This window comes from Leptidea sinapis, chromosome 2 (genome assembly GCF_905404315.1).
Source record: "Leptidea sinapis chromosome 2, ilLepSina1.1, whole genome shotgun sequence".
NCBI classification, from domain to species: domain Eukaryota; kingdom Metazoa; phylum Arthropoda; class Insecta; order Lepidoptera; family Pieridae; genus Leptidea; species Leptidea sinapis.
In genome coordinates this window covers 18,055,739-18,068,407 of record NC_066266.1, presented here as the reverse complement: position 1 = coordinate 18,068,407, position 12,669 = coordinate 18,055,739, and the positions used below count along the sequence as shown (strand labels likewise).

The following is a 12,669-nucleotide window of genomic DNA, read 5'->3' as shown; positions in this document are numbered from 1 at the left end:
TATTTATTTGAAAATACGGGACGAGTCAACAATTAATGTGTCTGCTTTTTCTGTCGCTTTTTCGTTTCATCAACTTTCAATTCACAACGATGCAAAAGAAGCTTTCACTTAAAAAAAAATCTAAAAACAACCAAATAAGAAAAAAACTATTCCAAAACAATAGATATATTCACTATTATGTATAAAATAATTGCGTATTTTTATATAATCTAATTAATCGAATTCTAGTTACGATTATTGTTATTTTTGGTTTTTTTTCTCTTGTTTTTTAATCTTGAATATCTTCCTTGCGATCTGTATGAGTGGAATTCTTTCGCAGTGCGATTTTCTCAACTGTATTTTCTGGGCAATCTTAAATAACAATTGTACAGCACATAACAGGTGACATTTTCTCAAATCATCACCTCCAGCAATATAGAGACGTTCAGCTGATTGTAATTGATATGCCCTGCCCATTACAATGCAGTGCCGGTCAGGATTATTGAAAAACCCAAAAATTCTGAGCAGCACTACCATTACGCTCTTCACCTTGAGACGTAAGATGTTAAGTCTCATTTGCCCAGTAGTTTCACTAGCTACGGCGCCCTTCAGACCGAAACACAGTAATGGTTACACATTACTGCTTTACGGCAGAAATAGGCGCCGTTGTGGTACCCATTATCTAGCCGGCATCCTGTTGTGTAAAGGAGCCTCTCACTGGTAAGAAAAGTTTAAAGTAAGTTGTTCTACCCGTGTGACACCATTGTAGTGCCATGTTGTATATATTCAGCTATTTAGTTAGTTAGCGTTGGATCGCATTCATAATAATATTGATTTTGGCAAGGCTTGGAATTGGTTCTTACGTTAAACGGTTGTTAATGGTTCGAACCGGTTTGTATCCACTAATTTGTTCGGAGATATAACCCTAATTAATTAATTAACCGGTTAATTCCACCAGCGTATCTACCCTCTGCTTGGCCGTACACATAACATTACCTTATAAAGAAATAGCTTGTATAATAAATTCCCGAAAATATTGTTAAAACGGGTTTACTCCTCTTCATAATTCGTTTCGATTCGTTGCGAGCGAAACGGGTTACTTCTTATCAAAACGCGTGCGCGTACTGTGAAGGCATTGGCGAAGGCAGCTTCCGTCACGCGTCGTTCAAATGTCGCGGGGTGCAGCGAAGCAGGTTGAGAGGGAGAAAATAGGAGAAAGAAAGGAAAGACAGATCGGCGTAAATAGAATTGGTAGAAAAAAGTCCCCGTTTCTATGACTACTTCTAAAATACTTCGATTGGCTTATTTATTTATTTATAGACCTGTATAGTGTGGTTAGCGATCCTACCTTCCAAGGTAGAGGTCCCGGATTCGAATCTCGGTAGTTGCAGGCATTTATATGATGAATATGGATGTTTGTTTCCGAGTCATGGATGTTTATATGTATTTATGTATGTTTAAGTAAGTATATTGTATTAAATATATCGTTGTCTTGCAACCCATCACACAGGCTATATGCCTAATTTCGGGCATGATAATTTGTGTAAAAGTGTGTCAATATTATTATTATTATTTATAAGGTTTGCCAACAGGTTTAAATCTTAGTTACGACCAGAATTCACATTCATATTATAAATAGTGATGCAGACCCAATTACAGACAAACAAAGCTTGGGTAAAAACAATATCGCTCCGTATGGTTTTATTTTTTTTATGGAATAGGAGGACAAACGAGCGTACGGGTCACGTGTTGTTAAGTGATCACCGCCATCACATTCTCTTGCAACACCAGAGGAATCACAAGAGCGTTGCCGGCCTTTAAGGAAGGTGTACGCGCTTTTTTATTATGGATTAAATATTAATACAAATATGGAAGACTAATAATTATTACGAAAATATTGAATACAAATTACTTTTCAATTTAGTTAAAGAATCAGAAAAATATCTATTCCGGTAGCGTCATAGTTGTTGTGTCATAAAAAGTCATAAAAGGCATTTATTTTCTGAAAATTGACCTTTAGAATTCTTTTTGATGTCATTTCTAATATACTAGATACTACTGCCGCTTCGGAAACAAATGGCGGTCTGAGAGAAGGAACGGCGCAAGAAACTCTCCCAGCATTCTCTTTTTTTTGCGCTCTTTTCAATAAAAATATACAATATTGTACAGCCATTTCTATTGCTATAAAATAATCTAGTCCCAGGCTGTCCGATTACTTAGATATTCAACTGAGGAGTAATAGGATTTACGACAGAGCCTTTATTTTATAAAACATTTAAATTTATTTATAGATAATGCCTGAACAGTGGCTGGGACTTTATCATAAAAGTGTATACATTGACATTTATCCGCGACACAAGCCGTTTTGTCTCAAATTGGTCCTGGTATTCATTACATAACAGCTTTAAAAAACTAATGTTGTATTAATGTCAAGTTTGTTTTAAAAAAACCTTTATTAATCAAAAGCGTTTGGTTACAGATGAATCAATGTCAAACAGCGCCATCTGAGATCACTGCTCGGAACTAAACGCGGTGTAGCGCCACCTATGGGCGGTGAAGATGAACGATAGACATGCCGCGGCTGAAGTACGCGTCGTTGCTGCGAGCACTGGTGATTGCGGGCCTGCTATGTGTGTGGATCCAGGTCATGCTGTCGGCGAGCAGCCTGGGCATGGAGAAGGATTCAGGTGGGTGATGGTTGAATACAAGTAATAGAACAGTAGTGTAACTCTCTCTCTACTCTCCTCTTCTGCTTGAATTTTATATATATGTCAAGGCGGAACGATAGGTTCGCCACACATCCAGATGGTGGGGATGATATCCTTATTTGTGCGAAGGTGGAATTTGGGGTGAATATAATGTAATCAGGTGAATATATCCTGTTCAACTCTCAGGTTGTGGATCCATCTACAGGACCTACGATACAATGTCTATGCGTCACTCGGACGGTTGGCTCAGTTGGGTGTTCAGACAGGCTCCTGGAGGCGCGGCACTCAATAGTTTTGTCTCCCCAAGATTGCTTAGCGGTCGAGTAAATCGTATGTTTGTGTGCGTGCGTCAAATCGCGCGCACTAGTATGAGTATATAGTACTACTTTAAACAATATGTTATATTTTTAAAGTGATAACCCACACTTCTAGGATTAATACACAAAGAAAATCATTTATATTATAGTAACCTTCACTACGTTTTTTTAACTATTCTTTTGAATAACGTAATACTTGTGTTTTGAACATTTTCTGGGATCTTGTTGTAAAAGCATATACATCGCCCCACAAAAGACTTCCTAACTCGACTTAGCCGAATAGTAGGCGTTATATTTATGTCTGTCCCTGGTGTTAACATTATGGTTAATACAGTTTCTAGCAAATTCACTAATGTGTGTATGAACATACATTACATTATCAAGAACAGTTGCCTAACTCTATAAATTTATGTACAGGGTGGTTTTTTGAGAAGGGCGGTGATGGCCAAGTCGGTAATTACGACACTTAGAGAAAAGTCATGTCAAGTGAAAGGAGTCATGCCCTCGATTTATAAAAATCCAATAACTGCATATTTAGTGTTTCAAAATTTCTTGAACTTTTGATGGAAATCGTACCCGAATGATTTTTCAAAAAAAAAAAAAAATACAGCCTGTATTATTAGACCAATGGACTCTGTTGCTGATAAGGATCAATCTTTGTAATGAAATGTATTACTAAAAATGTTGGTTGGGGCTAATTTTACTCGGACAGCGACCAGTCTCGGCGTCGTACGGCGTGGCACTCAATAGCTATGTCTCCCCAAGATTGCTTAGCGGCCGTGTTCATCATGCGTATGTGTGGGTGCGTCAATTCAGGCGCTCTAGTATTAAGTTAAAGTACTGTTCTATAAATGTACTGTGGTGATGGATTACCTTTTTTTTAAAGTGAATATCGGCAGATGTGTTGTAAAGCATCACAAAACTTGTCTCATTCGCATTGTGCTTCCCCGGGGCATAAAAAGAATGGGGAAGTTCCAGGTAAGAGGCGACTATGGGCATTTACGATTGGGAGGCTCCTTTGTACAGAATGCCGGCTAGATTATGGGTCGCGTTTACTGCCATGAAGCACAGATGTAGTGAAATTACTGGGCAAATGAGATTTCACATCTTATGTCTCAAGGTGACGAGCGCAATTGTAGTGCCGCTCAGAACTTTTGGGTTTTACAATAATCATAAGCGGCACTGCATTATAATGGGTAGGGCGTATCAATTACCATCAACTGAACTTCCTGCTCGTCTCGTCCCTTATTTTCATACAAAAGAAACGTACTAAAAAGCTGTGGAATGAGCTTCCGTATGTGATGTTTCCGGGACGATACGACAGTAGAAAAGTCCACCTTCCTTAAATGTTGGCAACGCTCCTGTGATTCCTCTGGTGCAGTAAGAAAATGTGGGCAGTGGTGATTGTCATACATACAAAGAAAAATTACATCAACGGAAACTCTAAGCTGTAATTATTATTGTTCTGTTGAAGGTTATATGAATTATGATCGATAATGCATTTCAGGGTTGCGTTGCCTTGGACTCGAAGCAGACCTATTTTTTATGATTTTTTTGTTCTCTGTTACGTTTGATTTACTTGATAAGTTGTTTATGTGGATTCAATATATTTTGGAAACTCAAAAATATTCTTAGCGGCTTACGTTTAAGGGCTGTTCCCAATATACTATCTTCTTCTTCCTCGTCGGATTACTCTTGACAGAGCGGTCGTGGTCACGTCGAACGACGAACGATTCTACGCCAGTTATCCCTGGCTGTTGCATCTCTGGCACATGTGTTGAGGGGAGTATTGGTTAGGGGTTTGATCTGGTCTGTCCAGCGCATAGGGGAGCGTCCTCTTGACCTACTGCCGTTGACCCTTCCCTGAACAACAAGTCTCTATATGGCATGCTCTCCACGTCGCGTGATATGTCCGAAGTATCTGAGGATACGGGCTCTAACAATAGATGAAAGCCTTTTTTTTACCTACAGTTCTTCAAGTATCGAGACGTAAATATACTATCTACAGAGAGAGAAATAACTACCTTCTACTGTCAATAATATTCTGAAGCTGTCCCAATATACCCGGTAAGTCATTCTTATCGCCTTATATTGGGACGCGTGAATTGAAATTTCCATACAAACTTCTAGCGCTGGTAAGCTATACGTCGTCCCATTGACACTCAGCGTGTACGGATAATGTGAGCTACCGTCGATAAGTTAATTGGGACAGAAAAGTCAACGATACTTACGATTTTTATCTCAAGTAGACCACAACCGGAGATAGACTGAATATTGGGAACGGCTGTAAGTAAATGGAGATGTTTTTTTGGTTTTGTGCTATTTTTATCAAAATCTTAAGTAACCTTAATTTTTATTTAAGTTATTTTTTTAAGCTTTCTTGAATATACCGGCGTAGAAAGGTTTTTTCCATATCCGAGTATAACCATCATAGATTTTAATCTTTGTGAAAATGTATCTCTAACTTTTGTTTCAACCATTTGCTATTTGTTATCTTTTATTTATTAAAATAAGGGACGAGACGAGCAGGACGTTCAGCTGATGGAAATACGTCGTGCCCATTACAATGCAGTGCCCCTCAGGATTCTCGAAGAACCACTAAAATTTTGAGCGGCGCTACAACTGCGCTCGTCACCTTGAGACATAAGCTGTTAAGCCTCATTTGCCCAGTATTTTCACTAGCTGCGCCGCCCTTCAGACCGAAACACAGTAATGCTTACACATTACTGCTTCACGGCAGAAAAAGCGTCGTTGTGGTACCCATAATCTATCCGGCATCGTGTGTAAAGTAACCTGCCACTGGTAACCCAATAAACAAATTCTCCAACAAATTATCTGTGATACATGAAGTACGAGAATCTAAAAGCTAACGTTGAAAAATTACAGAAAAATTAATATGCTGTGTCCATTACAATATAGTGCCGCTCAGGATGATTGAAAAACTCAAAAATTCTGAGCGGCACTACAATTGCGCTCGTCACCTTGAGACATAAGATGTTAAGTCCCATTTGCGCAGTAATTTCACTAGATACGGCGCCCTTCTGATCGAAACATAATAATGCTTACACATTATTGCTTCACGGCAGTTTGTGTTTTTCTTCTAAACACGAGCGGCACTAAATTGTAATGGGCAGGGCGTATTAATTACCATCAACTGAACGTCCTGCTTGTCTCGTCCCTTAATTTCATAAAATGAAACCGCCCATGAGCATGTGCAACACCAGGGGACAAGAAGTGCGTTGCTGACCTTGAAGGTGGGAGTACTCTTTTTCTTGAAGGTCCCTAAGTCGTACCTATCGGTTCGGGAAAACAGCAGCTGGTTATTGATTCCACAAAGTGGCTGTGCGATGCAACAAATTTCTTGCAAAACGCGCGGTTGTGGAATCCCAGATGTAAACGTTATGCGGCTGGTACTTTGCACGTAATATCCGGTGGTGCGGACCGCTGGGATCAACCCGAACAGCTCGTCTGAGCAGTCCTCGTGATAAATGCGGTAGAAGATGCAGAGAGAGCCCTCATTTCTACGCAACGCGCCAAAGAATCAAGCCGATCGAAGATGACTTGAGCGTCGATGATTCGAGCCGCTCTTCGTTGTATGCAGTCAAATGGACACCCGCCCAGAGGAGAGAACAGTACTCCATGTGAGGCCGAATTTGCGAGTTATATAGTTGCACGAAGTGAAGTACTGTCTCGCCTTATTGAGTAGGTACACCAACCTTTTTGAGGCCAGTTTGGCTTTCTCTTCCAAGTGACCACGGAACTGAACGTCGCTCGATATATCGACGCCAAGTATTTACTTAAACTATTTTAAGTTTTTTTTTAAATAAATTATTATTTAATTTATTCTCTAGTAGACTGGAATATATAACATACATATATCCACTGACCTGTATAAATACCACTGGACAGGCTGTTCCATGTATTGACAGTAAATTTTTTGTGACTATTTGAAGCGCCACATAATACAAATGGCTGCGAAGGAACGTACAATACTCTGAAATATTTCGTTTTCCGTGTTATTTATACCTACTTCAAGAATCAACGTAATAAAGTAAACAATTTTTTTTGTAAATAGTTCTCCTATCGTTCTGTTTAGCTGAGGTTGTCATCACTAGTTTTAGTACCGCAGACTCTCGCTATATGGCCAACAGCGCCAAAATGGCGAATATTAAACAGGTACAAAATCACTTTGACAGCCGCCAGTCCAGTGATATATAGAAGAGGTCAGTGTATATATCCAAGCTAACTGCTTACGTTGAACAAGTACATAATATATCCAAATAGAAAGTTTGGACACAACATCAAAAAGTATCACCTTTCCCATTACAAGTGAAACTGTGATTGTGTACTTACATATTTTACAACGCGAGGCCAGAGCATTATTCAATCTTATTTTGTTAATAACAAAGAGGATATAAATACTACGTAATAAGAGGCGGGAATGCCTTAGTAAAAATTTAAATTTGATTTAGTATGAAACGTGCAGTCATTTGGCCTAAGTTTGAAATAGTAGTAATTACAATATGGCGACTAAGTATAATCCGGCTAAGTGTGAATGCTAACAGTTGCTACTGTCTGTATGTACCTACTTGTCTAGATACATTTACCAAACTTAAGTACCTATATAGTCTTCTTCATAATGTTTGTACCTAATGGTTGTGATGTATAATGTTGTGCAGTAGGTATTATGAGTATGTAGTAACTTGTACATGTGTTTTTGTATAGTCGTTTTCTTTTGAGACAAAATAGTGTGTGTGTGTGTGAGAGAGAGAGAGAGAGAGAGAGGGTGTATGTGCAACCATGCGTGCGATAGGGTGTTCTCGGTTCATATAGGTGTGCTAACCATCCACGACCTCCAGAAGTCCCTCTGAGTGACAGTAGTCTTGCAAAAGGAGCCATTCGTGTGCAGTTGTTCGACATTTGTACATGTTAAGACCATGCAGTCATAAGACCTTATGGAGCTTATTATAAAGGTACGGTCCCAGAAACAGAAAGAGAAACATAAAGTCTATCTATAGTAAGGCCAACGAGACAAGATAAAGAATATAGACAAATTTTCAGGGGCTCTAAACATTTTTATTGATACTTTTTAATATTGAAAAGAATTGATATATTGTTATACTATTGAACTTACAAAGAATTATTATGCTGCCACTTTAGTTTCGCAATCATCACATTTCTGATTCGAAACTACGAGATTATTATAGTAGCTACTTGGATCACTTAATATCACAAAATACCACAGTGTCTGAAAACGAAGTGATGACTTACGGGACGCAGACGTGGTCGCTAACTATGGGCCTTATGATGGTCGCTCAGAGGGCAATGGGGAGGGCTATGCTGTTTCCCTGCGAGATCGAATCAGAAATGAGGAGATCCATAGGAGAACCAAAGTCACTGCCATAGCCCAGATGGTTCATAGCTCGACGAACAAATGGCCGTTGGAGCAGTAAAGTCTTTGAATGGCGACCAGGTGACAAGATGTACAGACGATCTGGTCAAGATCGCCGAAATACGTTGAATGAGGGCAGCGCAGGACCGATCGTCATGGAGATCTTTGGAGAGGTCTTTGTCCAGCAGTAGACCTCTTCCGGCTGATATGGTGATGCTTTTTATTTATTTTTTTTCTTTTTTTGACAAACCAACAATATTCATGCACAAATATAAAAATATCAACAAGGAGACTTAAAACTAAAAGATACATAGCAAAAATATCAATAACTGGAATGTACAAAAGATTTAGAGACATACAGATTATATATTTTTTTTATTAGTAAGACCAACAGCTATTAGCTACCTTATATGTTAATTTACATAATTGTGAGCCAATTATAGTTCTCCACCCGTAGTGGCAGAATAATTAAATTCTATGATACTGATAAACACTTAAGTATACTACTAAAATACAATGCACAGTTTAAAATAATTACATAATTAAAACAGTTAATACACAAGTAAAGATTCAGTGTCATTACAGCACTACTATTAATTACTATCTTAATACTTATTAAAGAAACGCCGGCTTAACAATATGATCCTCGCTGACATAAAGTTAGTCTGAAAAAGATCGATTATATTATTCCCTAGATAATTTATTAAAATTATTACTAGCTTTATAGCCAAAGGAATGTATTTTATCGATAGTTAAGTAAGAGGAAGATATAAAAGTGGGTTGAACCTATGCTGTCTCGGCCTGAGGTCTCGGGGTCTGAGTCTAATTAACGATAAAAGTTCGGGGCAGTCAATAAAACTAGAGGCCATCTTCGTGAGAACTATTAAATCGGCGATTTCGCGTCTTTTTTCAAGAGGAAGCAGATGGTGCCTTTTGCAAATATTAAGGTGACACTAAATGCCGGGGACCTTGAGCGATATGAGTTCACGGCTCCTATGTAACAAAGCCAATATTTTCAAAATTATTGCGTCAAAAATTTAACATTTTAACAGGCGCAAACAGTTTAATTGCTTACAATCCTCATTATTGATTACTAATCTTAATAAATGTACCAATACAAAAAAGTAAAAGCTATAAGAACAACTTTTATGAGAGCAGTATACTAAACAAATGCATCATGCCGAGAAAAAACTTGTTTAACTGCAAAAAAAACTGGTAATTCATAATAGCTCTGGAGTGTTAAGTTTAACTAACAGCAAACATTAGCAACCCCTAAGTAAGACTTAAGGGTATGTGTAACCAGATAAAATAGTGTTCATAGCTCCAAATGCTATATTTTCACCACAAAAATTGTCTAAAAACACCTTGTTTGCGTGCTTTCTGCTTACTCTTCGCCTTAATATATTCAGATGAGTCATAGGATTGACCAGTGCGGAAGCATAGATGCTGCACAAACCTTCTCTGAATGTTTTCTAAACATCAAAATGATTTTTGCCTCTACACGAGGCATCCTGAGGACGTGTTCACTCGCCAAAATCTGGCACGAGACTCAATGCCTCGTGTAGAGGCGAAACACGTGTCGAATTGTTTGTAGACAAATATTGGCGGAATTAACACTAAAGAAAACTCAAATCATTTGGATTATTATGGATTTACGCAAAGTAACGCCTGCTTCAATAAAGTTTTCTAAACGGTTAACATAGGTAATTTAAAGTAGTGTAACAAAAATGATAGTAATTACTACAAATTAGCTCAGGGAGTCAACGACATTGCGAGGAAAGCAGGTTGATGTGGAATTAAATAAATTGAGTTGCTGATTATTTTGAGTAGGTGTATTAAATTGGCGACAAATGCGATTGATTCTTCTTCGGCGTCACACTCTTGTCAGAGATGTCGTGGTCGTCACGTCGAGGTTAGTGGCCTGTTTCTCAATGCGACGCCACTCGTCGCGAACTGCCGCTCTTCTCGTGCATTCATGCAGAGTACCGTCGACAGCTTGCCTCACTTGGTCCGTCCACCTCATCGGGGACCTGTCTCGTGGTCTAGTGCCCTCGACTTTACCCTGCACTATTAAGCGTTCAGAATACGATTGATGCAGGAGTGACAAGCTAGGTTAGTACGGCTACGATTATATCTAAATATGTTGTTGGTACAAACTGTGCGTTTTGGGATTTTACGATTGAAATTCATTCTAGGTAATAATGACGTTCTATACATATAGACAATGCACCTCATACAAAATCCAAGCCGGAATACGGCACATGCCACAAATGACACCATAATAACCTTCGACTGCTGTTTCTATACATTTCTGATTGTGTCCTTTCATCTGTCCCATTCTGACAAGCGGGTCTTGTCTGGGGACTTGTCAATAATATTATACCATATTTAATGAAAAAATTTTCGTTTTATTAAATTACCTCCGCTTTTTGCATATCAATTTTATATAATAAAATAACCTTACCGATGATAAGTCACACCATCTTTTTTTGAGTCGTTAATGTATTATTTAAGCACTTTTTATATCTCACTTAGGCTTGTTGATTGACACACAGTTGACACACGGTTTTTTTGCACCCAAACAAAGGGAAAAAGCTATCATCCGGGAAAACGACGGAAGGGAGGTGGTGAATGCTCATGCATTCCAACGCAGCCTAAGTCTATTTTATTTTTATGATAATAAGGACGAGACGAGGAGGACGTTCAGCTGCTGAAACCCAAAAATTCTGAGCGGCACTACAATTGCGCTCGTCACCTTGAGACATAAGATGTTAAGCCTCATGTCTGCGTTGGTTATGTGGGACTCACGTGAAAACCTAGGTGCCTACCCACTAAACACCACCTGCAGTTGGCTTTAGGCAGGTGCCCTCTAAGCCTTCATCGAATGCGACCTTCTCTTGGGGAGAGAGAGGCGTAAGCGTGACACACGACTAAGGAGAAAAGTGTGCTTACATTGGCTTTAAGCACACTTTTGCCGTTCCGTTATCAGACTGCGAATGATATGTCAATATGTATAGAACGTCATTGCTTGGTAATAATGAAGTAACCTTTTGATTATTAATTATTTTCAAGTGTGTCAAGCAGCACACGACGCAAGCATAGAGGATCGAGCTTAAAATATTTAAGTTTATGTTCATAAGAGGAATTGACAAGTTTTGCTGTTAAATTTAAACGTCATGATGATGGTGATGATGATAGATTGCTTATCATTAATTTATCCCCCCTTTTCGGTAAAAATGGTTTCATCAATAGATCGTTCCATTCATTATAATATAACAACACGAACCTTATAAAAAACTTTATTTACAGATTTCGAATCCACAACTGAGTCTATCGCCCCTGTCGCGGTGATTGCAGGTTTTTTTTAAATTATATTTTTGGGAGTTTGTGTTTTTCGTGTATGTCTGTCTGTCCGCAAATCTTTGTGCGTATTGTGATTAATTAAAGTTAGTTCTGTGAGTTGTCAAAGAGTAACGACAACTTCTTCAATTGTATGCTAATTTACGGAACCAACCCTGGCATTTGATCAAATCACTAGATTTGTTTAGAGAAATGATAGGATCATATTGTTCTTTAAACATACTCCGTGATTTGATCAAATCACTTAAGGAATTGACCAAATCTCTGTTATTATCATTTCCCTGCGACATATATATATGTAGTTGATGTTTCAATTCAATTCAATAATTGTATAACCATATAAGTTGATGTTTCAATTGAAACATCAACTTATATGGTTATACTGGTAAATACGGACGAAGTATTATATTAGTAGTATACGGACAGCTAGTTTTACTATAGATACTATATTTAAAACAGTTAGATATTGATTTCACTGTGAGTGTAAAGATGTTCCCGTAATTGAATCCTCTGGAATGTTCTAGAAACGTCCGGAATGTACATACAACACCCGTGTCTCTTATAAACGAGTAAACAGCTGTCATATGAATGTTATATGAGTTAGCTACATGCTGAATGTACCTAAAGCGGGCCTGTCTCCTTCCCGTGTAGTTATCGAAATCGTAAGTACGTGTGGCGGCCTCTACAGAGTAGGCTAGCTAGTAGGGACTCACGAGCGAACAGTGACGCACGCGGGAGCTTTGTTTTCACCTACTTCACAGATCTGACCGATATTAAAAAAATTGAGAAACATTTTTAAGCTGGTAAAAGAACCAGTGGGAGGCTCCTTTGCACAGGAAGCCGGCTAGATTATGGGTACCACAACGGCGCCTATTTCTGCCGTGAAGCAGTAATGTGTAAGCATTACTGTGTT

The 12,669-nt window shown here is 38.6% G+C and overlaps 1 protein-coding gene across 1 annotated transcript in view; it reads left to right on the top strand.

The window, feature by feature from the left end:
* The first annotated feature begins 2,463 nt into the window (after nucleotides 1-2,463).
* Nucleotides 2,464-12,669, top strand: part of LOC126975332 (alpha-1,6-mannosyl-glycoprotein 2-beta-N-acetylglucosaminyltransferase) — a 58,143-nt gene continuing 47,937 nt past the window's right edge. The window contains exon 1 of the mRNA XM_050823180.1: nucleotides 2,464-2,666. Coding sequence (XP_050679137.1) covers nucleotides 2,552-2,666 — 115 coding nt within the window. The 5' untranslated portion in view covers nucleotides 2,464-2,551. The remainder of the gene's footprint in view (nucleotides 2,667-12,669) is intronic.